Below are 27,436 nucleotides of genomic sequence, written 5' to 3' on the forward strand. Positions count from 1 at the left end.
TCAACACACCTAGTCACCCTACGAATACGTTCTCAACATGTGCACTAGAATTGATCATCATCTAAAGCAAACCCTACGACGTTCCAGCCTAGTACAGTAGCCAAAAAAAAAAAAAAAAAACAATTCGTGCTAGTCAAACTCAAGCAGCCCGCTGCTCCTCTTGGCTGGCCCCACCTCTCCTCGCAAAGCAAAACTCCAAAAAGCAAGGCTTCGCTTCGTGTGTGCGCGGAGCAGATATGTTTGTGCACCAATCATGTGCAGTGTGTCCGAGAAAGAGGGGGAGAGAAGCTTCGCCAGTTGCTGATTCACCGGTGAACAAACCCGCGTGTGGCCGACATGTGGGGACGGGCGGTCGGGCCCCGCACGTCAGTTGCTGGTGGTGTGGTGTACGTAGAAATGGCTTCTCTGGAAGGAAATCTCCCGTATCCTCTACGCACCAACTCGGCCAGCCGTAAAGCGCGCCGTGCGACTGGCATGTGGGGCCGGGTTATGAGAATGTGGGCCCACAGGCGCGCGGGCCGCGTGCGCGCGTGTCGCACCACCCACCGTACGCAGTCGCTGACTGTCCGGCCCCACCTGGTCGACATGCCGCGGCGCGCACGCGGCCCGGGTGCGCGTAGCAACGAGCCGACCTCCCGCGTCCCCACCACCCAGCCAACCACAAGCGTCCACGTGTGTCGGATCCAGATCCGACGGCTGAGAGTGAGCAAGTGGGCCCTGCGCGACCGGCCAGGGAGGCCGGGCGACGGGCTGGCACCGGTCGCTCCCCCGCGAATCTATTTAATCCGGCCCGCCTCGCTCGCTCGCCGGCGACGCCGCCGCCCGCCCGCACAGCGCAGCGCAAGAAGAGGAAGAATCGCCGTAGAAAATACTAGTACCTGTAATAACTAGAACAAAACCTGAAGCACGAGACCGGAGGAGCAGCAGGAAGAGGAAGCGGCCGAACCAGCACAAAATCTGAAGCACGGAACGGAACGGAGCTCGCTCGGTCGCGCGCGAGGTGAGGATTTCCCTGTTCGCTCGATTCGTAGGTAGATTGGGTTCGATTGCGCGGACGCCCACGGCGAAACAATCTGCTGTTTCTTTTTCTGGGACTTTGCGTTGGGGCGGGGAACGGGGGGGATTCTTCCCGATTGCCCCCAATGCGGCGCTGGGATTCTGGGGGAGGAAATTCCGGCTCCCGCGGTAGAAATCCGGGGCCTTGGGTGGGGGTGTACTGAAGGAATCGTGTTCTCACTGGATCTTGAGAGGGCCGTGGTTCGTAGGCGTCGTATAAATGATTAGCGCTGCTGGAGCGGGGCATGGCTGCTTTTTTACGAGTTTTCTCTCTTTCTTTCTAATCTTGCCCGGTTCTTCGATTTTCTTGCTTGCTTTGGTCGTTTGGCTTACTCTGGACTTCAGCTACAGGTTCATTCATTCTGTGGTGTGAGTAAATGCCGCTTGCTCTGCTTGTGATTTTGCCTAAATGTCTATGCTTTTGTGGCTGAATTCCGTTAAGGTGAACCATGTATCCCACTACCCGGGCAGTTTCGAAAGAAAGAAATCGATTTTTGCTTCTCCTAGTGTATTTAACCGCACATCATGATTTGCCGACTGCATGATGAACCATCAGGAAGAAGTAATCACCTCTAACAGAGACACAACGGAAAGTAACGCTCAGGGTCCAAATGGTTCACCCAGAACATCCCGTCTTTCTGAATTGGTGTACAAAACATGTCTCTTTTTCTTCTACATTTGTTTGATTCTTGGCGATGCAATTTTATTCAGTCATTAGATTGGTCTTCTCCCCCAATTGCTCGGGTCAGGCAACTCTATCTATTGTGTCCTGTTCTAGTTAGATGGGAACGAGTTCGAGTTGTAGCGCTGCAGAGTCTGTACCTGGATGGTCTGTACAAATTGGTACCTGTTCAAAGCAAAACTCCAAAAAGCAAGGCTTCGCTTCGTGTAGCCTGGTACCCGCGTGTGTGCGCGGAGCAGATATGTTTGTGCACCAATCATGTGCAGTGTGTCCGAGAAAGAGGGGGAGAGAAGCTTCGCCAGTTGCTGATTCACCGGTGAACAAACCAGCGTGTGGCCGACATGTGGGGTCGGCGGGATCCGGGCCCGCACGTCAGTTGCTGGTGGTGTGGTGTACGTACAAATGGCTTCTCTGGAAGGAAATCTCCCGTATCCTCTACGCACCAACTCGGCCAGCCGTAAAGCGCGCCGTGCGACTGGCGAGTGGGGCCGGGTTATGAGAACGCTGGCCCACAGGCGGCGCGCGTCTCGCACCACCCACCCTACGCAGTCACTGACAGTCCGGCCCCACCTGGTCGACATGCCGCGGCGCGCACGCGGCCCGGGTGCGCGTAGCAGCGAGCCGACCTCCCGCGTCCCCACCACCCAGCCAACCAGGAGCGTCCACGTGTGAGGGACGACCGTAGGATCAAGATCCGACGGCTGAGAGCGCGCAGGTGGGGCCCGCGCGACCGGCCAGGGAGGCCGGGCGACGGGCTGGCCCCGGTCGCCCCCCCGCGAATCTATTTAATCCGGCCCGCCTCGCTCGCTCGCCGGCGACGCCGCCGCCCGCCCGCCCGCCTACACAGCACAGCGAAAGAAGAGGAAGAATCGCCGTAGAAAATACTGCTGCTTGTAATAACTAGAACAAAATCTGAACAAATCCGGAGGAGCAGGAGGAAGAGGAACCGACCGAGCTGCTTGCGAGAGACTGCGGCGAGCTCCACCGCGAGGTGAGGATTTCTCTTCGCCCTGAGCGATTCCTAGGTAGTGGCAGATTGGGTTCGATTGCGCGGACGGTTCGATTTCCCCGTATTATCTTCCTGTGATTTTGCGTCCGCGTTGGGGGAACAGGGGGGATTCTCCCCAATGCGGCGCCCGAATTCTGGGGGAGGAAATTCCGTCTCTCGCGGTAGAAATCTGCGGCCTGGGTGGGGGTTCTACTGAAGCCTGAAGGAGTCGGGTTCCCACTGGATCTTGAGGCAGCCGTTGGTCCAGGGGCGTCGTCTAAATGATTAGCGCTGCTGGAGCGGGGCATGATTGTTTTTTCTACGAGTTTTCTCTCTTTCTTTTTATTCTTGCTCAGTTCTTCTTTTTTCTTGCTTACTTTGGTCGTTTGTTTACTCTGAACTTCAGCTACAGGTTCATTCATTCGTTCTACGGTGCGACTCAATGCCGCTTCCTGCTAATTACGTTGCTCTGCTTCTCATTTTGCCTAAATCTCTATGCTTTTGTGCCTGAATTCCGTTTAAGGTGAACCAAGTAACCCACTACCCGGCCAGTTTCGAAAGAAAGAAACAAATTGATTTTGTTTCCTTCTCAAAGTATTTAACTGCACATCGTGATTTGCCGACTGCGTGATCAACCATCAGGAAAACGTAATCACCTCTAAGAAAGGCAAAACGGAAGTTAACGCTCACTGTCCAAAGCATGTCTATTTTTCTTCTACATTTGTTTGGTTCTTGGTGATGCAGTTTTATCTAGTCATTCTTCTCCCCCAATTGCTCGGGTCAGGCAAGTCTATCTATTGTGTCCTGTTCTAGTTAGACGGAACGAGTTACTAGCTTTCTTGTTGGAGTTGTAGCGCTGCAGAGTCTGTACCTGGATGGTCTGTACAAATTGGTACCTGTTCAAGCTAGATCGTATCTCTTCTAACTGAATCTCGTGTTTTTTTGGCTGGCTGGGTGCTTCGATTTTCTTTCTTGCTTCGGTCGTTGGTTTACCGTGGACTCTAGCGAGAGGTCCATCCTATGGTGTGAGGCAATGCTGCTTTCTGCTAATTAGGTTGCCCTGCTTCTGATTTTGTCGACACATTTAGCTCTAATCCTATGCTTTGTGACTGAATTCCATTTAAGATGAACCAAGTTTCCCATTACCTGGGCAGTTTCGGAAGAAAAAAATCGATTATTGCTTGCCGAAGTATTTAACTGTACATCATGATTTGCCGACTGCATGATGAACCATCAGGAAAACGTAATCATCTCTAACAACGCGGCAAAGGAAGTTAACGCTCTCAAATGTCCAAATGGTTCCTGCAGAATATGCTCCTTTCTGTATTAGTGTATAAAACATATCTCTTTTTGTTACATTTGTTAATTTTATCTATTCATTAGATTGGCCTTCTCTCCCAATTGCTTGGGTCAGGCAAGTCTATCTATTGTGTCCTATTCTAGTTAGATTGCGAACCAGTTATTAGCTTTCTTAGTGGAGCTATAGCGCTGCATAGTCTCAGTCTGTACCTGAATTGTCCATACAAATTGGCAGGTGATCAAGCTAGATTGTATCTCTTCTAACTGAGTGGTGTTTCTTTCGTTCTGGTGGTTACCTTCTGTCTATGTTTGTTTATTGTTTCGTTTGTGATCTGTTGCAAGCTTGCATGAGAAGAGACTTTGCTGAACTTCATATGTTCAGCTCTCTTTTCTTGCGCTCTCCGTTTGCCAGGATGAATAGAAAGCTGAGCTCTCGTTGTCCATTGCTAGGTTTTGTTGTATCTGTACCCTAGTTTGTAATTCAGATGAATTAGTTTGTCTTTGACAACTTCTCTTGCCTCGTTTACTCTCTATTTGTGTTCTTTCAGATTAATTTTTGACATAGGTCTGATCTGGTAACTTGAATTTCTTTTGGAAGTTCAAGTCTATGTATTTCAACTGTAGATCGGTTGAAAACATGTTTTTATTGTTGGCTATTTTTGATCTCTAGTCTCCCGAAGAAACGAGTCTACTCCTAATTTTGAGACTTAGAAGTTAGTAACTTAGAAATTGTCAGTTCACAAGCTCATTGGCTCATAAATATTGTGGTGACTGTTTCCTTGATGGCCTCAAAGTCTTACTGATAATTACACTTTACATTTTCCAGCGAAAATATTTGAAGATCCTTGGTAGTTTCCAGTGACGTTCTTTCCCATCAAGCAAGATTCATCAAGGTGATGGTTCAGTCTCAACCCTGCTGACCTCCATGTCCGGGGCTCCACGCTCCAACCTTGGACTAGTTCCCAGGGATATGAATGGTAGCCTTCCAGTTAGTACTACGAATTCCTCTGGGCCGAGTATCGGTGTTAGCTCTTTGGTGACCGATGGCAACTCATCACTTTCTGGAGGTGCCCACTTTCAGCAAAGTACAAGCATGAATGCTGATTCATTCATGCGCCTTCCTGCCTCCCCGATGTCGTTTTCGTCCAATAACATCTCTGGCTCTTCAGTCATTGATGGCTCCATCATGCAGCAAAGTCCACCTCAAGAGCAGATGCAGAAGCGGAGATCATCTAGTGTAACATCTCAACCTGTGATTGGTCCCGCTGCCGCATTTCATGCTCATGCTCAGAAGAAGCCAAGAGTTGATATTCGGCAAGATGATATTCTCCAACACCAGTTGATTCAACAGCTGCTCCAAGGCCAGAGCTCTCTTCAGCTCCAGGGCCAACATAACCCACAGCTGCAAGCCTTGCTCCGGCAACAAAAACTGCTACAATATCAGCAACAGCAGCAACATCAGTTGTCGCAGCAATTTCCTCAGCTTCAACAATCTCAAGTTGCCATACCTCTGCAGCCACAGTTGAGGCCGCCGCTAGCACAGCCGGCAATGCAGCTAGCTGGACCTGTTAGGACCCCCGTCGAGAGCGGGCTTTGTTCTCGAAGGTTAATGCAGTATTTATATCACAAGCGTTACCGGCCAGAGGTGAGTTTCTGCATTTTATAATTTATTACGAGATAAACTACACTGAAAGTACAATTTACTCAAATATTTTCTTCTAGAATAATCCCATAACATACTGGAGGAAGCTTATTGATGAATATTTTTCCCCGCGAGCAAGAGAAAGATGGTGTGTGTCATCATATGACAAGAGAGGGAATACTTCAGCTGCTATTCCGCAGATTTCTCAGGTTAGCTAACTGTTCATACCTAAAATCATGTTAAATAGATTCCAAAAAATATTGTAAACCATCTCCTTAAAGTTCTGCTATGTTGTTAATTATATCTTTGGTGGCAGTGAGAAACACAATTTGTATGAGTAGCTTCTGGAGGAAATATTTGTTATTGTAGCCTGCGATAGCTATTTTTATTGAAACCATCCTGCAATCACTATTCTGATTGTATATATGTATCATGCAACAAATCTACTGATAGCTGTAAAACTGGTTCTTAGTCTGCTCTGCATAGTATGGTCAAGATCAAGGACATTTATTCCTTGATGTTTGGATCTATGAAATTGTAGTCACAGTTCTATTTTCTCGTTGTTACAGGACACGTGGCGTTGTGAAATTTGTAAGACACATGCAGGGAAAGGATACGGTAAGATGTTATATCCTTGGTAGTTTGCTCATTTCCCCTTCAGGATCACTCATGGAAGATCGATGCTGATTCATTTATGCTTAATCTGTTATTCATCTATTTGCCAAGCTCAGAATTCTTGTGCATGTCTTTTGCTTTAGAGAAGACAGTCAACATATTATTTTGTGAGGAAGCAATTAAGCATCAAGTGTGCAAATAAAAATAGCTTATGAAGTTGTTAACTCTCTAGAGCAGTACGGAACACCATTTCATGAGAAATACTCCCTCCGTTCGCTTTTAATTGACGCGAAGTTAGTTCAGTGCGTCACATGCATGTAGGTAGGTGGTGGCTGCGTCCATTAATAACGATCAGAGGTAGTAGTAGGTTACTGTCATGAATGAAGATTACATTTTTGATTTTGGCATCGTATTTCTTCTACGGCAAAGCTTTGTTTATATCATTCTGCAATTTGCTGTATTTAGGATGAACACCTTGACCATCTGTTTTATGGATTCTTTCTGTTTTGCTTCTTCAGTGTGTTATTTTCATAAATAAGATGCAAGTTCTTATCTGTAATTTAACACCAATTTTTTTTTAGCTCACCCAGTTTTCTCCTTCATCCTCTTATCCATCTTACAGAGGCGACCTGTGAAATACTTCCTAGACTCTGCCAAATTAGATTTGACCATGGTGTTAAGGATGAATATCTATTCCTTGACATGCCCAATGAATTCCGGTTGCCCAATGGACTGCTGCTCCTGGAGCATACTAAAGTTATTCTGAAGAGCATCTATGAGCACCAACATGTCACACATGAGGGGCATCTGAGAATAATATTCACCCCAGAACTAAAGGTATGTTTCTAGTTGACTATTTGTAGTAGCTTGCCCATACCAGAGCATCTTTTGGGTGCTCTTTTTTTTTCTCCTGGAGCATTTGTGGATATCTAGATGTTGCAAATGAGGGCCAACAAAGAATTATTCTAATCTGCTGATTGTGTATGCAGATTATGTCCTGGGAGTTCTGTTCACGGCGACATGATGAGTATATAACTCGCAAGTTTCTAACAGAACAGGTAGAGTTTGTAGACCAGTATGCACTTCCTGTTTCATTTCCTATTTGATTAACCTTTGGTTGAAAGGCTGCATATGGTTTGATTAGCTGTCGCTTACATATACACTAGTCTTTGATGTCTGGCATCTTTTCATTTAGTTGTGTATATGATGTGTATGTAATGGGTATTGCTTATCCTGGGTAATGGTGGTGTGAAAAGACTAGTCCCCTCTCATGTTTTACTTTGTCTATCCTCCATTTGCTGATCTGTGTACTGAAGTAAAGCTACAGGTAGCTGCAAGGTGCAGATGCACAACACCAACAAGGAGTAAATCTTAGGCCATAATTCGTTGCAGTCCTAATGTTTGCCATCACACCTCCTTTCAAAGTCATTTACTGACAAGTGGGGCCATTTCTCCATGATCTCCACTGTCTTGTTTTGTGGGTTTAAAATATATATTACTACGATATTTGTTACGTATTTGCAATTAAAAAATTGCCTGTTTTTCTTTAATTTTCTTCCAACTGGATTTATACTTTCTAGCAAGTAGCAATGCACTGAGAATCAACTATTTCTCCAAATAATAAATCTGAATCTGTGGGTTTGTGTGACGCGCTTTAAATTTGGTATCCTTTATCTATTTCTTATATACATGCTTTTGCCATTTCAGGTTACAAATATGCTGCAAGTTGCCCAGAATTACCAAGCTATTGCCAATAAAAATGGGCCTGCTGGGGTTTCGAGCGATGATGCACGAAATACTTGCAACATGTTAGTAAACCTATAATCACAAAAGATGTATTTGATTCTCCCTAGAGCTGACCTTCATTTGGTATTCTAATTAATATGAGGCCATATTTTTTAACTTGTAGGTTTGTGTCAGCATCACGACAACTAGCGAAAAGTATAGATCACCACAGCCTAAATGAACATGGGCTTTCTAAAAGATATGTTCGCTGCTTACAGGTAAATGGAGTTCCCTCCGTAGTATTTTCCTTATCTCTTTCCTCGGGTGTTATTTAGAAACTCCTTTTGATATGTTATCTCATTTATTAAGATGTGCTTTTATTCTTTATGTGTGCAATATGGCATGTTGATTGCTTTTGTGCTCTTGGCAGATATCAGAGGTGGTGAATCACATGAAGGATCTAATTGAGTTCAGCCACAAGAACAAGCTCGGTCCTATAGGTATTACCAATTCACCAATCATCTGGAGTGTTCACCTAGGTGCCTAATTAAGTATTCTAAGACACTTTCTTCATGACCAATGATTCTCAGGAAAATGGTGGAACACCATTTTATGATTTCGTTCAGAAAATTAAGCCATAAAAATGCATGCTAATTTGGTCGTGATGTCACTTTGGTTGGTTTTGAACTAAGAGCTTTAAGATGTGTACAAATTTGCCTTGATACAAACAAATAGTGTGGAGCTAAGCATCTTATATGCTGTCTGCTGATAACTGCAAATTATAACAACTCGATAGAAACATTTGTGGTGATAGCAATCTGCTTTGCTCCACTGATCTGTGATATAGTTTGAATGCTTGATATTTTGCATGTTCATCTACAGAGGGCCTTAAGAATTATTCCAAGCAAACTGGACCTAAGCTTACGGGGCAGAATATGCATGACATAAAGGGCGTCAAATCGGAAATGAGCCCCAATGTGAATAATGAGGTTCCGGGTGTTGGAGCAATTGGTAATAATCTCCAGAGTCCGGCAGCACAAAACAGCTACCAGCATATTCTGAGAAGCTCAAGTGCAAATCAGGGTCTGATTCAGCAGGAGGCATCACAGAGTGCTGTTGCGATAAACAATTACCAGAATATGCTTAGAACCTCAAGCGTAAATCAGGGCTTGCTTCAGCAGGAGGCATCTCAGAATACTGCTGTGCTAAACAACTACCACAATGTGCTTAGAGGCTCAGGCGCGAATCAGAGTTCGCATCAGCAGGAGGCATCAAGTATGTTCAAAGGTCCTACATCGGTGCATAATGGCGTTCAGCTGGAAGCTTCTAGATCGTTCCGTGCGGCTCAACTTGGCCAGTTCCAGCATCCCATGTCGTTCCAGCAAGCTATGCCCCAGCACCAGCATAACAATTTCCAGGGCCTGGGTGCGAGCCCCCAATTCCAGCAGCATGTGATACATCAGCTGATGCAAGAAGCCAAGAATACCAACAACCGCCCTCTGGCGCAGCAGCAGCAGCAGCAGCAGCAGCAACAACAACAACGTCCTAGCACTCCCAATGCAAACGGTGGTCTCTCATCCGGAGCTGCGATCACCAACAGCGCTGCTAGCGGAGAGCAGGCACAGCACATGAATAATGGCGCGGCAAAGGGTGCCGCTCCAATGGGCGTGACAGGGCCTAGCAATCTGATCAATAACAGTGGAGCTGGCATCGTCCAGCGGAGTAGCAGTTTCAAGTCAGTGAGCAGCAACCCAGCCACCACTGGTGGGAATGCCACGACTCCAAAGGCTGCGGAGTCTATGCATGACATGGATGAGCTTGACCACCTTATCACCAACGAGCTTGCGGAGAGCGGCCTGTTCATGGGAGAGCAGTGGAACCTGTGACACACCGCATCGTCAACCACCTAAGTTTCACTACTCAGAGTTGCGTCTGGTGGGAAATTGCCATAGATGTTCTACTTTTCTTTTTTGAGGTCTTGTTTCAGTTTGGAACAATCTCTGGTGATCATAGACTGATGAAATGAAACCTTCAGTTATGTGAGCGAGTGAGAGTACTTGGCTTGGATAGCGTTGCAACCCAAAGTTATTAACTACTATGTAATGACATGATGTGGTTGTCACTTGTGCTGCTACCTCCATGATTTTATTATCAGTATTTGACTTGAATCGCCTGTGATTTGCTCCTAAATCCGTCCTAAGTAGGAGTAGTTGAAATTATGCAAGAGAGCTAGCAGTCCCAGAGTTACTACAGTGCAGACATGACGGACAATAAACCACATCTGTACAGGCCAAAAATTACAGTGAGCAGTGGAATCCATTTTCTGAAACAACACACTTGTACATGCCAAAAATTACATTGGGGGAGTGAATTCCAAGTAAATGTGATGTAGTTTCTCTTTATTTGTCCTTTTCTACTGAATGAGTAGATGATCCAAGCAAGCAGCACGATGATGTGTGGCCACTTTTTGTGAGCTTTGATTGGCAGATGATGACATGCTACGAACTAGGAAGGGCCAAACACTTCATATTTGCAGACTGGGCATGTCTGTTTCACAAAAGTAAAAAGACATGTGAGTAATTGAAGTGGACAAATCACCATTTATCTGAAGTTTAGCCTCAAATCAACAAGGTAAATGTTCATAATTTATTTACCTTGTCGATCTTGAGCCACCTAGTAATGCAATCAGCGTGGTAACTGTGCTTGCAGGGCAAGGTTATGAGGCTCTCTCGGTTTCTGAAAGATGATAGGCACACAGAACAACAACTGCATCCATTTGTTGAAAAACAAAAAGAAATTCATCAGTGACATTTGACAGAGATTTACGTTCAAATTGTCAATTACCAGCAATAATCTAGACTAGTTATCATCACCGAAAACTTCATATTTGATTTGAGAAGGTTGCAGACTCACTCATCATGGTTTGTCTTCCTTGAGAAGAATCCTGATCCTGATTTGTACTTCCATGGCACCAAATATCGCATGAGTTCGTCAGATAAACCTCTGCTCTCATTTCCTACTGATTCCACAAGTTCCTGCCTTTGCTATAGATTGCAGAGAAAAGGGACCGGAATCAGCAAGAATGTTTTCCAATGAAGCAACCGTAACACTACCAAAAATCTCTCGTTCCAAACGGGGCCTTTAACAGGTACCCGAAAAGAACTGTGGAACATTCTTATACCACAAACCTCGTAGGTCATGTTGTCTGGATCAAAATCATCATTGTCACTGTCATCATCTTGCCTAGCAGCCTGCAAACCAATATCGGAAATTTTAGTTTGATGCAAGTAGCAAATAGTTAGTTCAACGAAATTATAGACTCTGTATAATAATCACCTCTTCTTCATCATCACCATTATCGTCATCATCGGTGTCAGATGGGGAAGGCACACAGCTTATATCTGAATTTAAGCCAAACACCAACAGAAAACGCATATTTGTCAGCTGATTCAACACCATGTACTATTGCCGAACTGGATCATAAACATGCATTGCATACCGTCCTGTTCGTCATCATCCGTATGCGTTCCGATCGTAAGATCCCCCATCTCCTCCTGCAGCTGCCTAGCGTATTCAAAGTCGGCCGCGATCTGATCATCTGAAGTTCTTGAGGTCTCTCCTGACCTTGAACCTCTGCTAGTGCAGCTGTCTTCATGACAATGATGTGAGCTCTCAGATGCACCAGGTGTCCTTGCACCCATGATCGATTGATACAGGCTCTCCTATTAAAAACAGAAGAGGCAAAATGAAAAGAAGGGCTCTAGATCACCAAAGGAAAATTGAAAGTACAGACGTTAATATGAAGCATTCATATTAACTTTTCGAAGAAATTATGAAGCATCATATATGTTACCTGGTCTTCAAGAACATCACCGATCACAAACTCGAGGAAGCTATCATTGTTTGCTTCGTCGCCGGCGGTGCTGTAGTGCACGGTGATCCTCCGGAAGGCGCCAGGCGGACCCACGGTGGCCATGGCCTCCGTGACCGGCGTGAGGCAAGAACCACACCAATTACCTACAGGCCATAGAAATACCGCCACCCATGGTTACTAGATGCTATTATGCATAGAAAATCGATAACCAAAGAAAAATCACATCTCTCTCTCTCTCTCTCTCTCTCTCGCAAGCACCACAGATTTGTACGAAGAGGAAAAAGGACGGAAATTCAGTGAGACAGAATAGCAGAGTTGAAAACAGAGAGAGGCAACAGAGAAGGAACAAGAACAGGATTGATCGGAAGAAGAAACAAGAACAAGGAGATGGATTGATTACTTTCTTTGCGTCTTCTTCTCTTCTCCTAGATGAACTTTCACCTTCTCAAGGTTAGATGGATGGTTTGTTAATGAGAGAGTGGGTGGTGGTTAGCTCCAAACCGAAGTATTTATATGCGTGGGTCGCCTTCTCTGTCTCGGTTCGCCATCGCCATAGATAACGATAATCCCATTTGATGCATTCTTTGTACTTACACTGACTATTCCATGTACTCTGCTTGTAATAATTATTTATGTCTGTATGCATCGCCTAGATTCAAGATCTGGAAGATAATTTCTTCCTTTTGGAGAAGAAAAGGAAAACAAAATCAGATTAATTCGACTCATACAAGATTGCTTTGTTGGTTGTTAGATGTAATAATTGTAACTAAAATTATTCTAGTTCCAGTTGTGAACAGCTGCATGATCAAACTGGCTTGGCCTGACCTCACCTTGACGCCCCTGTGGTTGCATCAGCATCAGAAAGAAAGTCGCTCTTCGTTGCATCGCCGGCGTCGACTTACAAGTCTTCGACTTACAAGTCTTCGACTGTAATGATCGTCAGCCACCACATGTCTTTTTGGTGGCTTAGTTACTTGTTTAATCTAATTGTTGTCGTGTCTCTTGTGGTGATCAATCACAATCATCACATGGAGCTAGATTCAGAGTTCAGACAGGGATTTTATGCTCATAGGATCATCAGAAAACCTGCATCATCCTCATCTGGCAGCATGTGTAACCTTGTTAAAAAGGGGCGACACCTTAACATATGTTTCCCTGATTAAGTGATTATTCTCGGGCACACAATTTTTGCTATTCAATACTGATCTGCCACTGTGTGTATAAGTGTAGGAATCTTGACAGGCTCCAATCCAGCCAGACACTGACTGTATTATTACACACACGATTAGGTAGCAATCCCTTTCATGGTCCCTCTCTCACCCAATTAGCAGTGATCTTAGGCGGTTAAGATCACCGACCACGCTACCGATCTCGACATCCTGGTGATCACGACGTCAACCAAATCTTTCTGGCCCTCACATGCAGACAAATCTCCAACCAGTGTTGATCTCAATGTCCACATGAGAAGATTGGATGCCAAGAAAAGGCCAAAGACTTGAGGTTCAGAGGTCAACCATTAAATAAAGGAGAGAGGATATATGTCAAGCTGATTCATCCTTGTTGTTCCTAATTCAAGTTGAGAGAAACAAGCTCTATGACATCATGGATAACAGCTGATGTATATAGCCTAGTATTATATAGACAGTAATAATTAAAATAAATTATATGGTGAGTGTCATTCTCTAACAATATATGGTTCTTCTTAGTCTTCCCCTAATTTCCATCTGGATCTCCTTAACTCTGTATCAATAGAGTCTATCTAGAGCTGGTTTTGGCTTAAATAGCAAGTAAATAAATTTCAGGACATGAGATGGCAACTTTTCTGTCCGATATATGGCTCAAAATTGCCATATTATTTCAAATCCACCACTTATCCAGTTTGGTTTCTAGATATAATATCCACAGAAACACCTGCACTCAGATGGCAGCACTTCAGTGGTCTTCAAAACACCTCTCTTCCATCAGCCATTTTAGTTAATTATCACCACTATCCCTTATTATCAGCCATTTTAGTTAATTATCACATCTATCCCTTATTAGCAGCCTTTTTAGTTAATTAAACGCCATCTCAAAAGAAAATGAAATGAAATAAATACCTGTTCACAATCATACTGTGAAAGTGTGAATTGGTACAATACAGACCAAAAGTAAAAGTTCAGAATGGAGATTATTTTTTTCTGAGGATCTCCAGTGACACAAGCAAAGTTTTCCCACTGAAGTAAGGAAATACGTAAGCTCGTCAGCGCTTGCGAGTGCAGCAAGTCACATCGAGCGTTTAATGCTTCAGTAAGTTGTGAAAATGACTTGAATGGAATTGCCCTTCACGGTCATTTTCGATGTCCCGAAGTGATGTACACTGCACATAACAAAAGGTTATTACTCGTGCTGTATTTGTTTTCTCTAGCACCAAACTGAAGGACCACGAATATTCTAATAATGAACAGGAACATATACAGGCCGATCAGATCACAGGGACAAATGCCATTTAGCTCAACGCAACGCAGAAATGCCAACATAAATACATAATGTGGCCAACCCTGAGCACACTCAACAAAAATATGCATAAGCAGTTTATGTACGGCATGTCAGAGCGCGGCACTCCTATTCCAGGTGGAATATGTTCGCATCGCCCCCATGGTGGCGGCGGCGAAACCCTAGCCGCCGCCGCCCCCACCCCTCCTTTCCTGCATCTTCTCGCCGATAGAGGAAGTTGGCGGGCAAAGCCCCTCCTAGCGGTGGCGGGTTCTTATCTCCGAGCGCGACTGCTGGCGGTGGGACCTCCTCCTCCTCGCATGGTGAGTTCTTCGGCTGAAGCTTCGTGTTGGCCCTGGACGTGCGGCTCGTTCGACGAAGATGGACACCGAGGCGGCAGTCCCGGATTTTGTGGCTACCTCGCCGATCGATGTGGCTACAAAGGCGGCACAACGCCTGGTTCGGGGGACTCGGTACGGCTCAACCCCTCATCTCCACGTGTTGCAGGTGGTGGTGGTGATGACCGCCGAGATCTCCACTATACTGTTGGAAGTCGGTGGGTGGCGGCGTGGGGGTGTACCGATCTTCCTAATAAAGGAGGCGGTCATTGGGTTCTTGTCGCGTCTGGGCGGTGTTCTGCTTGATGCCGACCCTTATTAATCTAGCCGGTGATCAGTTCTGGAAGGCTCCACCGACGATCTCCATTGGACGTCTAATCCTGTAGATTGCTGGATTCGACGGGATTCAGTCATGTGCACCCATATTTCAGGCTGTGCGGCTTCAGAAAGAAGTGTCGTGAAACTTTGCTATATGTTGCCATCACCGGACATGTTGATTTTCGATTTCTATGGAGAAGGCAGTGATGGAAAATGTTATAGTGACTGAGGTCCAAGGTCTAGTAATGGTAGATTGAGTCTTCGTGACACTTAGGAGTTCACTTTGTGTTTCTTGACTTGCAGCAATGACATCGGCAAGCGAGGGTGGCAACATAGGAGGAGTAAATAGTTTTAGTTTTTTCGGAGTGAAAATCTAAAGTCTAACCTTAATTTGTTGTGCGTGGTAATAACCTTGTTGAATACATTATTTGGAGAGGTCGGACTTATCCTAGGGTGAAAAATCCAAGGTATGTCCCTTAATTAGTTGTGACTGACAAGGTAAGATTATGTGTATTCTTAACGTATGAGATTTGTCTAAATATCTATAAATAGAAGTCTGAGATATGTTTTTTCACAGTTTATTAGGCGTACGCGTACCTTAGGTCGCAAATTTGATCAAGTTAACATTAATTATATGTTACAAAAATTATATTATTAAAAAAATTAGATGTTTTATTTTTTAATAATATAATTTTTACATTTTATAATTTAAATTATATATATTAAATTGACAACTTAGGGTACGGGAAAGATTTGTAAACCGAGAAGGAGGGAGTAATATTTCCTTCTATCTTTTGCCATAGCGCGGCCGCGCGGTTGATCGCGGAGGAGAGTTTTGGAGCGTGCCGGCCGGCGCATCCTTCGTCCTCCGGCCCCGCCCGCGGCTTCTTCCCGGCGACGCCGGTCGCCGGAACCACCGTTGCGGCGTTGCCTCTGTTCCATCCTCCCTCCCGGCCTCCGTCCACTCCGTCACGGTGCCTCACGTCCCGGAGGTTCACCGGTAGCGCATTCCCGCGACTCCGAGCTCTCCCGCCGCTCCGCTCGCTTCGATTCTTCCTCTCCCTCCCTCCCCCCTTCCTTCAGCTCCCGCTGTACCGCACCTCCGCGCCGCGCCCACCAAGCTCGACACCACAACCGACCTCGTCATCCTGCTCAATGGGCGTCCTCAAGGTTCTCGATGAAATGCCAGGGCAGGGATCCTTATCGTCGTCACGCACACGACGGTTCTCTCTACCTACCACGCGCACCAAGGGGGATCTATCTCAAGGGTGCGCAGAAGCTGTTCGATGGTATGATTGCAAGAGGGCATAGGCCAGATGATGATTATTTGATGATTATGGGGTGACATCGAAGATTGGTATTGGCAGCGAGAGAGCGCAGCGCGAGAGTGCTGCGGGCGAGGCGGGCTATCTCCATCCGTCGTCGCCTCCGCGGCGGCGGAAAGCTTCCGTCGGCCTCCCATGGCTTCGCTGTCCGCCACACCATCCCCATCCCCATCTCCATCCCCTTCCCCAGCTCCGGAGGGAGGCCGGCGCGGACGTGAGGATCGCTGGCGGGGCGGACGCGGCTCCGACTCCGACGATACCCCGCGCTCCTTCCGCGAGGTGCTGACCGGGGAGGGGTCGACGGCGCGCGTCGGCGAACCTGCCGCTCCACCGCAGCGCAGGGAGGTGAGGTCGATGGTGCTGAGGGAGGAGAGGAGCACGGCCATCGACGCCCTGGACGACTCCGACGACACACTCGACGAGGAAGGTGAGGAACCGTGGGAAGAACCCACGCATGTGACCCGCAAGCGCGCCAGGGGTCGCCGCGGCGGCAAGAAGGTGGCGGCGCGGCCCGTGCGCCCGGCGCGCGAGGTTGGCGCCTACGCGGAATTCGAGGGTCTCGCTCGCCGTGCACGCAGCCCGGCCACCGTGCCGCGGACTGCACGACGGGGCCAGTCTGCCTCCGCTGCGGCGAGACCGGCCATATGGCGAGGGAGTGTTCGCTCCCGCGCCCGCCCCGGCCGCCGTCGCCGCCGGATGGTGACGAACCTGCCAGGAAGAGGGCCTTTGACGGTGGGCGAAACCGTCAGCTGGGTGAGAGCGCCGGTGGGTTCCGTGCGCGTGCGCCGGAGCCGCGCCAGGCCGCTGTGGAGCAGCGTGCGCCGCATCGGGAGCCGGTGCAGAGGCGCGCTGCCGCCGCTCCGAGGACGACGGTGGAGCCACGCCGTGTGGAGACGCCGCCGCTCCGGGTCGAGGACGCGCCTCGTCGCGCGGCGACGATGCAGTTGGGTGTTGAGGCTGGCCGCCGTGCTGTGGCGCCGCAAAGGACGAACCAAGAGGCTGCCTTTGTGCGCCGTGATGTTCCTGTGGTGGGCGTCGCGCGTGCTGTCGCTCCGGCGCCAGTGCGCGGTGGCCACGCCGCGCCACGCAGGGATGACCGTGCGATGGCGCCGATCCTGCCTTCGGCTCGCCCTGCCGACAAGGTCGCGCGTCCGCGCAGGGGTGCGCGATGAGCGGGTGGCCCCTCTCGGCTTGCGCGCCACGGCGAGAGGGTGGCGAGCTCGCGCGGCGTCCGGCCCGCGCGGCGTGTGTGATCCCACGCACGGCCGGGAGATGGACGACGCCGAGGTGGCACTTTCCAAGGCTCGGTGGCGGTGATCGTCGGAGTGCGCGGGGAGGTCACGACGGAGGAGGTGGCGATGGCTTTGGAGGACGCGCACGGCCCGGCGCCGGGCTCCTACTCCGTCCATTGTCACCGGCCGGAGGACTTCCTGCTCTACTTCGCCACACGCGAGGCTCGCGACAGGGTGCTCGCCGACGGTGTCCTGGCCTCCCCCTTCTTCCGGCTCCTCCTCCGTCCGTGGTCGCGGCGGACTCATGCGGCCTCTGGCGGGCTGTGCGTGCACACTGAGCTCGAGATCGAAGGGGTGCCCGCCAACGCCTGGAGCTTGGCCACGGCGGAAGCTGTGCTCGCGCCGACGGCGTGGGTCGAGCGCCTGCATCCCTTGACGAGGAGCCGCGCGGACATGGGGGTTCTGCGCCTCTCGGCGTGGTGCCTTGATCCCGCTGCGATTCCGCGCGAGGTTGACCTTCACGTGGTGGAGCCAGATGAGCCGCCGACGGCGGCGGACATGGCGGCGCCGGCCACGGCCGTCGTCCCACCCCACATTAGCACCCTGGTGTACCCCCTTCTGGTTCACGTGACAAGGACGACCGACTTCAGACGTGACTCGCCGGGCGGCGCGGCGTCGGGCGGCGGCAGCGGCGGCGGGGACGGCGGGCTGGCCGAAGCGGAGACGATACCAGTACACGAGAGGCGTTCCAGATGTGCTCCACGGGGCGCCGGCGGCGAAGGCGCGGCCCCGGCGGCCGGTCAGTCTGGCGGCGGCAGGGTGGGGTCCACCAGAACCTTGGCCTCTGGCGCGGTCGTGGAGTTTGACCGGTCAATGTCGCAAGCTGGAAAGGGAAAGCGGCATCGCCGTGCTGGCCGAAAGGTGCAGGCGCTGCGCGCCAAGGCTCGGGCTGCTGTTCAAAGCGCCGGCCTGGTGGGTTGTGGTGGCGCCTCACCCTTGGATGCTTCTAGCTCTGGCCTTGGTGGGCTCGGTGGGGCTGCCGACTTCGCCTCGCCGTTGGACGCTACCGGCTCCGTGCCGTTGCTGGTCCAGGGGCTGGTCAAGGATGGGACCGTGGTGGTCCGCGCAGCCGATTCGGTGGACGAGGAGTGGCGGTGGAGGCGTCGCACATGGGAGCGGGGCTCCGCATTGGATCCATCCTGATCCCAGTCGTGGATGCTGCTCTCCTGTCTCCGTCGAGGCCGGGGCCCCCTTCCATCCAACTGCGTGAGCTTGGCAGCGCCGTGGAGAGGACGACGACTGCGTCGCTCTCACGTGCTACTTCCATGTTGGGCCACTCTGGCTGCAGCCCAGGGCCTTCCTCGCCACGCCAGCAGTGCACATCGCTAGTGGGTGGTGGAGACGGTGCGGGCCAGGCCCAGCAAGGGACGTTGCGGGCACTGGCCGAGCGCCAGATGGGCCAGGCCCAAGACGTCGCGGACGATGCGGAGGCCCCAGCTGCCAAGCCGCGGCATTCAAATGCTGCGCGGGAGAACGGGGAGATTGCCCCCCCTGTCGACGTGGACGTGGCCAAAGAGGCGTCGCTGGACTCTCCGGTGCTCCAGCTGGCCGTCGCCGTCAACGCTGAGGGTGCTGACTCTTCGGAGGCGCACAAGTTCGGGGTCGAGGATTCCGATGGCGAGCAGGTTGACGAGGAGATTGTGGTGAACACACCTCCGGCGCGCGGCGTTCGCGACGTAGGCTTGGTTCCCTCTCCCTCGCTCGTGTCCCCGGCGGTGTGCCGCTTTGCTTCGCCACCAGTGGTGTTTCAAAGATCGCGGCAGCCCCCCCCCCCACGGACGTCGCCCATCGCAAGGCCGCGAACCCTAGGGGAGTTTCTCACGGCCGCCAAGTCGCGCTCGGACGCTCTCCTGCGGACTCCGGTTGTCCGACGCAGCGGCGGCGGAGCTAAACTTCCAGCCTCGCCGTAGCTCTAGGATTGCAGGGCAACCTGGTGGCTTGAACGCGGAGATGAGAGCGGTGCGCAACCTGATGCGCAAGCTTGGCCTTCTCAAGGGGGATGAGGCGTGATACGTCTCCAACGTATCTATAATTTCCGATGTTCCATGCTTGTTTTATGACAATACCAACATGTTTTGTTCACACTTTATATCATTTTTATGCGTTTTCCGGAACTAACCTATTGACGAGATGCCGAAAGGCCGATTGCTTTGTTTTCTGCTGTTTTTGGTTTCAGAAATCCTAGTAAGGAAATATTTTCGGAATCGGACGAAATCAATTCCGGGGATCTTATAATTTCGCGAAGCTTCCAGAGCACCGGAGAAGGGCCAGAGAGGTGCCAGGGGGGGCCCACACCACACCCCGACGTGGCCAGGGGGGGGCGCCCCCCTATGGTTTGGGCAGCCCGTGGCCCCTCCGACTCCGATTCTTCGCCTATATAAGCCGTCGTGACCTAAATACATCGACAGAAAGAACCACGAGACGGAAACCCATCCAGAGCCGCCGCCATCGCGAAAGTCAAATTCGGGGACGAGAACTCTCTGTTCCGGCACCCTGCCGGGACGGGGAATTGCCCCGGAGCCGTCTCCACCGCCGTCTTCACCGCCATCTTCACCACCATCGCTGCCTCCATGATGAGGAGGGAGTAATCCACCCCGAGGCTGAGGGCTTCGTCTGTAGCTATGTGGTTCATCTCTCTCCCATGTACCTCAATACAATAATCTCATGAGCTGCTTTACATGATTGAGATTCATATGAGTTTGTATCACTACTATCTATGTGCTACTCTAGCAAAGTTATTAAAGTAGTTCTATTCCTCCTGCACGTGTGTAAAGGCGACGAGTGTGTGCACCGTGTTAGTACTTGGTTTATGCTATGATCATGATCTCTTGTAGATTGCGAAGTTAACTATTGCTATGATAATATTGATGTGATCTATTCCTCCTACATATGCATGAAGGTTACGGTGTGCATGCTATGCTAGTACTTGGTTTAGTCTCGTTGATCTATCTTACACTAAAGGTTACTAAAACATGAGCATTATTGTGGAGCTTGTTAACTCCGACATTGAGGGTTCGTGTAATCCTACGCAATGTGTTCATCATCCAACAAAAGTGTAGAGTATGCATTTATCTATTCTGTTATGTGATCAATGTTGAGAGTGTCCACTAGTGAAAGTGTAATCCCTAGGCCTTGTTCCTAAATACTTCTGAGTTACTACTGCTTGTTTACTGTTTTACTGCGTTACTACTGCTGCAATACTACCACCATCAACTACACGCCAGCAAGTTATTTTCACGGCACCGTTGCTACTACTTATTCATACCACCTGTATTTCACTATCTCTTCGCCGAACTAGTGCACCTATTAGGTGTGTTGGGGACACAAGAGACTTCTTGCTTTGTGGTTGCGGGGTTGCATGAGAGGGATATCTTTGACCTCTTCCTCCTCGAGTTCGATAAACCTTGGGTGATCCACTTAAGGGAAAACTTGCTGCTGTTCTACAAACCTCTGCTCTTGGGGGCCCAACACTGTCTACAGGAAAGGAGGGGGAACGTAGACATCAAGCTATTTTCTGGCGCCGTTGCCGGGGAGGAAAGGTAAAAAGGCACTCATACTCCGGTCCCAGGTAACAGTACTTTTCCGACGCCATTGTGTTTGTGCTCGAAGCTATTTCCTTTAGATCCTGTAATTGCATCTTTTTGTTTCTTGTTTACACTAGTTAGGCATAATGGAAAACAACAAAAAATTTAGTGAGTTTTTAATCTTTTTCCTGATTTAGAATTGTTTGGTGCAAACATTAAAAAAACCAATGGAACCTTATTCGCATGCTAGTAGCGATGTTATTAGTATGAATGCAATTACTGCTAATGCTATGGAGAAGTCTAAGCTTGGGAAGCTAGTTTTTGTGATCTTTTTAGCTTCCCATCTTCAGGTGAGAAAATTTGCTCTGATAACACTTTATCTCCCATATGCGATAACTCTAATGATGCTTATGATATTTTAAATGCACCTACTAAAAGTATCCCATATAAAATACCTATGAAAATTATTGAACGTGTTATGGATAACCGCTATGAAGGGGATGGAACTGTGCATCCTGGAGATCATTTACTGTTTTTGCATGAATTATGCGGGTTATTCAAGTGTGCAGGTATCTCTATGGATGAAGTGAAGAAGAAATTATTCTCTATGTCGTTGTCTGGTAAAGCGGCGCATTGGCATAAGCTGCTGAAGGATGAGCATTCTCTTGATTGGAAGGATATTGTGCATCTATTTTATTCTAAATTCTATCCTCCAAGTGAAATTCACAAAGACCGAAACCGAATATATAATTTACGGCCTCATGATGGAGAGAGTATTGCCCAAGCATGGGAGAGATTGAAGTCTTTAATGCTCAAATGCCCCAATCATGAGCTTCCAGGTAATATCATTATTGATAATTTCTATGCAAGACTTTCTTTTCAAGATAAGACCTTGGTGGATGCTACTTGTTCTGGATCATTCACGCGCAACAAGGAAGAGTTTAAAAGGGATCTTCTTGATCGGATTAAGGAGAACGCTGAAGATTGGGAGAACGACAAAGGTAAAGAGTCGGGTATAAATTATGATTATGAATGCATTGAAACTTTTATGGATACCGATAAATTTCGAAATATGAGTGCTACTTATGGTCTTGACTCTCAAGTTGCTGCAAATCTTTATAAAGCCTTTGCTTCTCATTTTGAATTGCCTAAAAAGAATTTTGATAAGTATCATGAACCTTTTAAAGAGGCTTGCATGAAGAATGAAATTGTTGTTAATTATTGTAATGAGCATGCTCAAACTCCTAAGAATGTTATTTCCTATAAGCACGTTAATTTTTGTGGAATACATAGACCTTGTGGAATTAATCAAATCAAAGATGAATATTGTATCCATCATGCTAATGAAAAAACTAGAAAGTGGTTTAGGGCTCTAGATGATCTTGGTAGAAAAGTTTGTGCCCTCTATCCTTTTATTTGTGAAGTTTGCCATGAAGTGGGTCATTTTAACTTTCAATGCTCCTCCAATGATAATTTGAACCCAATGAGTGTTGCAAATTTGTATTGTGATGATGAAATTACTCCTAATCAGCATGATGAACTTACTTTATTTTTGGGGTGTGAAGAACTGTCGAGAAAAATCTCTTTGTTACATATGAGTGATCTTGATATTGATGATGTCCTCGCATGGGTGTTTTTCTTATTGCATTGATAATAGCCATACAAATACTTACATACAAAATATTTTAGAAGATGACACCTTACCAAAATATGATAGGACCGCTGTGTGTTTTCAACTAATTAATGAAAAGGAGGGGTCCTCCCAAGTTTCTTCTATTGTTTCTGAAAGTAAATCAGGTTATGCGGACAAGCCACCCTTCAAGCCTCTCCCTCTCGAAGAAGGGAACGAGGAAAAGGAGAAGAAGAAGAAGAAGAAGGGAACGAAGAAGAAGAAGAAGAATAAGGGGAATAAAAATAAAGAGGTAACAACGTATCCCCGCGTATATGAGATAACGATAGGTAACCGTAAGTATGTTGCTCCTGATGATTACTGTGATAATGAATCTGAGTACGATGATCTTCCTATACCCTTTACCCATATTAATGATCATGATTTGGAAGAGCACACTAACTTTGATGTTGGAAATCTCTTTGGTACTGATTATGAAAGTAATGATGATAGCATTATTCATGTCCCCTCAAACGATGATATTGAAAGCTCTAAGCTTGGGGATGTTGTGCTCAAAGATCCTATACTTGAGACCTCTACTTTTAGTGAAAATGATGATATCACATATTACTGGTCTAGATAATCGCTATAGAGATGGATATGACACATGTTACAATTATCCTTATGAAACTTGTCATAGTTATGATAGGCTTACCAAAAACAATTTCCTTAATATGCAACTTGTTTACCATGTTCAAATTCTTGATAATAATCCTGCTCCAATTACTATTAATGAGAATAATTCTTCTTATGCCAAATTTAATGATACTTCTATGCATATGAACCATGATAAGAATGTTTTAAGTGATGGGTATATTGTGGATTTCATCAATGATGCTACTGAAAGTTATTATGAGAGAGGGAAATATGGTTATATGCATCTTAATAATATTAAGTTTCCCCTCTTTATGTTGAGAATCTTGAAGTTACTCGTGTTTTATCCTCTTATGCTTGTCACTTTGTTCTTCATGAATTCATTTGTGTACAAGATTCCTCTTCATAGGAAGCATGTTAGACTTAAATGTGTTTTGAATTTGCCTCTTGAAGCTCTCTTTTGCTTCAAATACTATCTCTTGCAAATGCATCATTAAAGCTGCTGAGCCCATCTTAATGGCTATAAAGAAAGAACTTCTTGGGAGATAACCCATGTGTTTATTTTGCTACAGTACTTTGTTTTATATTTGTGTCTTGGAAGTTGTTTACTACTGTAGCAACCTCTCCTTATCATGTTTTTGTGCCAAGTAAAGTCTCTATGGTAAAGTTGATGCTAGATTTGGATTGCTGCGCAGAAACAGCATTGTCTGTCTGTCACGAATCTGGGTCTAATTCTCTGTAGGTAACTCAGAAAATTATGCCAATTTACGTGAGTGATCCTCAGATATGTACGCAACTTTCATTAGTTTTGAGTTTTTCCATTTGAGCAAGTCTGGTGCCATTTTAAAATTCGTCTTTACGGACTGTTCTGTTTTTGACAGATTCTGCCTTTTATTTCGCATTGCTTCTTTCGCTGTGTTGGGTGGATTTCTTTGTTCCATTACCTTCCAGTAGCTTTGAGCAATGACCAGAAGTGTTAAGAATGATTGTGTCGCCTCTGAACATGTGAGTTTTTGATTATGCACTAACCCTCTAATGAGTTTGCTTAAAGTTTGGTGTGGAGGAAGTTTTCAAGGGTCAAGAGAGGAGGATGATATACTATGATCAAGAAGAGTGAAAACTCTAAGCTTGGGGATGCCCCGGTGGTTCACCCCTGCATATTTCAAGAAGACTCAAGCGTCTAAGCTTGGGGATGCCCAAGGCATCCCCTTCTTCATCGACAAAATATCAGGTTCCTTCTCTTGAAACTATATTTTTATTTGGCCACATCTTATGTACTTTACTTGGAGCGTCTGTGTGCTTTTGTTTTTGTTTTTGTTTTTGTTTGAATAAATGCTTGTGTGGGAGAGAGACACGCTCCGCTGGTTCATATGAACACATGTGTTCTTAGCTTTATCTTTTAGTGTTCATGGCGAAGGTTAAAAACTGCTTCGTTCATTTTTATATGGTTGGAATTGGAAAATGCTACATGTAGTAATTGGTATGATGTCTTGAATAACTTGATACTTGGCAATTGTTGTGCTCTTATTTAAGCTCTTGCATCATATACCTTGCACCTATTAGTGAAGAAATACATAGAGCTTGCTAAAATTTGGTTTGCATAATTGGTCTCTCTAAAGTCTAGATAATTTCTAGTATTGAGTTTTGAACAACAAGGAAGACGGTGTAGAGTCTTATAATGTTTACAATATGTCTTTTATGTGAGTTTTGCTGCACCGGTTCATCCTTGTGTTTGTTTCAAATAACCTTGCTAGCCTAAACCTTGTATCGAGAGGGAATACTTCTCATGCATCCAAAATCCTTGAGCCAATAACTATGCCATTTGTGTCCACCATACCTACCTACTACATGGTATTTCTCCGCCATTCCAAAGTAAATTGCTTGAGTGCTACCTTTAAATAATTCAAAATTTACCACCTCTTATTTGTGTCAATGTTTTATAGCTCATGAGGAAGTATGTGGTGTTTATCTTTCGATCTTGTCATTTACTTCGGACGAGACTTTCACCAATGGACTAGTGGCTCATCCGCTTATCCAATAATTTTGCAAAAAGAGCTGGCAATGGGGTTCCCAGCTCCGATTAATTAACTTGCATTAATAATTCTCTTCACATGTTTTGCTCGATTCATCGGTAAGCAACTTAATTTTGCAAATAGACACTCCTTCATGGTATGTGATTGTTGGAAGGCACCCGAGGATTCGGTTAGCCATGGCTTGTGTAAGCAAAAGGTTGGGAGGAGTGTCATCCATAAATAAAGAAAAACTAAACTAAAGTACATGTGTAAACAAAAGAGAAGAGGGATGATCTACCTTATCGGTAGAGATAACGTCCTTCATGGGAGCCGCTCTTGAAAGTCCGGTTGATGAGGTAGTTAGAGTGCCCACTACCATTCGTTGACAACAACAAACACCTCTCAAAATTTTACTTTTATGCTCTCTTTATGTTTTCAAAAACCAAAGCTCTATCACAAATATAGCAATCGATGCTTTTCCTCTTTGAAGGACCATTCTCTTTACTTTTATGTTGAGTCAGTTCACCTATCTTTCTCCACCTCAGGAAGCAAACATTTGTGTGAACTGTGCATTGATTCTTACATACTTGCTTACTGCACTTGTTATATTGCTTTGCATTGACAACTATCCATGAGATATACATGTTACAAGTTGAAAGCAACTGCTTAAACTTTATCTTCCATAGTGTTGCTTCAATGTCTCTACTAAGAATTTGTTGCTTTATGAGTAACTCTTATGCAAGACTTATTGATGCTTGTCTTGAAAGTACTATTCATGAAAAGTCTTTGCTATATGATTCAATTGTTTACTCATTGCATTAACATTGTTTTGAATCGCTGCATTCATCTCATATGCTTTACAATAGTATGATTAAGATTATGTTGGTAGCATGTCACCTCGAAATTATCTTTTATCGTTTACCTACTCGAGGACGAGTAGGAACTAAGCTTAGTGATGCCGATACGTCTCCAACGTATCTATAATTTCCTATGTTCCATGCTTGTTTTATGACAATACCAACATATTTTGTTCACACTTTATATCATTTTTATGCGTTTTCCGGAACTAACCTATTGACGAGATGCCGAAAGGCCGATTGTTGTTTTCTCGCTGTTTTTGGTTTCAGAAATCCTAGTAAGGAAATATTTTCGGAATCGGACGAAATCAACTCCGGGGATCTTATAATTTCGCGAAGCTTCCGAGCACCGGAGAAGGGCCGGAGAGGTGCCGGGGGGCCCACACCACACCCGGCGCGGCCAGGGGGCGCGCCCCTATGGTTTGGGCAGCCCGTGGCCCCTCCGACTCCGATTCTTCGCCTATATAAGCCGTCGTGACCTAAAAACATCGACGGAAAGAACCACGAGACGGAAACCCATCCAGAGCCGCCGCCATCGCGAAAGTCAAATTCGGGGGACAGAACTCTCTGTTCCGGCACCCTGCCGGGACGGGGAATTTCCCCCGGAGCCGTCTCCACCGCCATCTTCACCGCCATCTTCACCACCATCGCTGCCTCCATGATGAGGAGGGAGTAATCCACCCCCGAGGCTGAGGGCTTCGCTGTAGCTATGTGGTTCATCTCTCTCCCATGTACCTCAATACAATAATCTCATGAGCTGCTTTACATGATTGAGATTCATATGAGTTTGTATCACTACTATCTATGTGCTACTCTAGCAAAGTTATTAAAGTAGTTCTATTCCTCCCTGCACGTGTGTAAAGGCGACGAGTGTGTGCACCGTGTTAGTACTTGGTTTATGCTATGATCATGATCTCTTGTAGATTGCGAAGTTAACTATTGCTATGATAATATTGATGTGATCTATTCCTCCTACATATGCATGAAGGTTACGGTGTGCATGCTATGCTAGTACTTGGTTTAGTCTCGTTGATCTATCTTACACTAAAGGTTACTAAAACATGAGCATTATTGTGGAGCTTGTTAACTCCGGCATTGAGGGTTCGTGTAATCCTACGCAATGTGTTCATCATCCAACAAAAGTGTAGAGTATG

The 27,436-nt window shown here is 46.8% G+C and overlaps 2 protein-coding genes across 3 annotated transcripts; one reads left to right on the forward strand and one right to left on the reverse strand.

Annotated features, from left to right (window-relative positions):
- Positions 1-886: 886 nt before the first annotated feature.
- On the forward strand, positions 887-10,175 carry LOC124684822 (probable transcriptional regulator SLK2). Of its 2 annotated transcripts, none has more exons than XM_047219075.1 (10): positions 887-1,000; positions 4,852-5,670; positions 5,748-5,876; positions 6,237-6,285; positions 6,905-7,119; positions 7,272-7,340; positions 7,990-8,090; positions 8,192-8,285; positions 8,438-8,507; positions 8,890-10,175. In XM_047219075.1, exons 2-10 carry the CDS (start codon positions 4,951-4,953, stop codon positions 9,891-9,893), a joined length of 2,451 nt encoding a protein of 816 aa, XP_047075031.1. In that variant the 5' UTR covers positions 887-1,000; positions 4,852-4,950; the 3' UTR covers positions 9,894-10,175. The 2 variants fall into 2 exon arrangements, with proteins under 2 accessions (XP_047075031.1, XP_047075030.1); XM_047219074.1 differs by lacking the exon at positions 887-1,000 and adding an exon at positions 2,570-2,729.
- A 98-nt stretch (positions 10,176-10,273) lies between these two features.
- On the reverse strand, positions 10,274-12,354 carry LOC124684823 (E3 ubiquitin-protein ligase BIG BROTHER-like). The gene is made up of 8 exons (XM_047219076.1): positions 12,282-12,354; positions 11,861-12,024; positions 11,507-11,729; positions 11,344-11,408; positions 11,196-11,258; positions 10,921-11,051; positions 10,662-10,773; positions 10,274-10,554 (listed from the first exon to the last, which is right to left on the reverse strand). Exons 2-8 carry the CDS (start codon positions 11,981-11,983, stop codon positions 10,513-10,515), a joined length of 759 nt encoding a protein of 252 aa, XP_047075032.1. The 5' UTR covers positions 11,984-12,024; positions 12,282-12,354; the 3' UTR covers positions 10,274-10,512.
- Positions 12,355-27,436: the final 15,082 nt, after the last annotated feature.

Source organism: Lolium rigidum, chromosome 1, assembly GCF_022539505.1.
Source record: "Lolium rigidum isolate FL_2022 chromosome 1, APGP_CSIRO_Lrig_0.1, whole genome shotgun sequence".
Taxonomy (NCBI): Eukaryota; Viridiplantae; Streptophyta; class Magnoliopsida; order Poales; family Poaceae; genus Lolium; species Lolium rigidum.

What these genes read in the sequence shown, in the direction of transcription:
- LOC124684822 (XM_047219075.1), top strand. Translation starts at nt 4,951, where the DNA reads ATGTCCGGGGCTCCACGCTCCAACCTTGGACTAGTTCCCAGGGATATG. An exon ending in TATTCACCCCAGAACTAAAG is followed by an intron (nt 7,120 to 7,271) that starts GTATGTTTCTAG and finishes TTGTGTATGCAG; the next exon opens with ATTATGTCCTGGGAGTTCTG. An exon ending in GATATGTTCGCTGCTTACAG is followed by an intron (nt 8,286 to 8,437) that starts GTAAATGGAGTT and finishes TGCTCTTGGCAG; the next exon opens with ATATCAGAGGTGGTGAATCA.
- LOC124684823 (XM_047219076.1), bottom strand. Translation starts at nt 11,983, where the DNA reads ATGGCCACCGTGGGTCCGCCTGGCGCCTTCCGGAGGATCACCGTGCAC. An exon ending in ATGGTGATGATGAAGAAGAG is followed by an intron (nt 11,259 to 11,343) that starts GTGATTATTATA and finishes ATTGGTTTGCAG; the next exon opens with GCTGCTAGGCAAGATGATGA. An exon ending in CAGACAACATGACCTACGAG is followed by an intron (nt 11,052 to 11,195) that starts GTTTGTGGTATA and finishes TGCAATCTATAG; the next exon opens with CAAAGGCAGGAACTTGTGGA.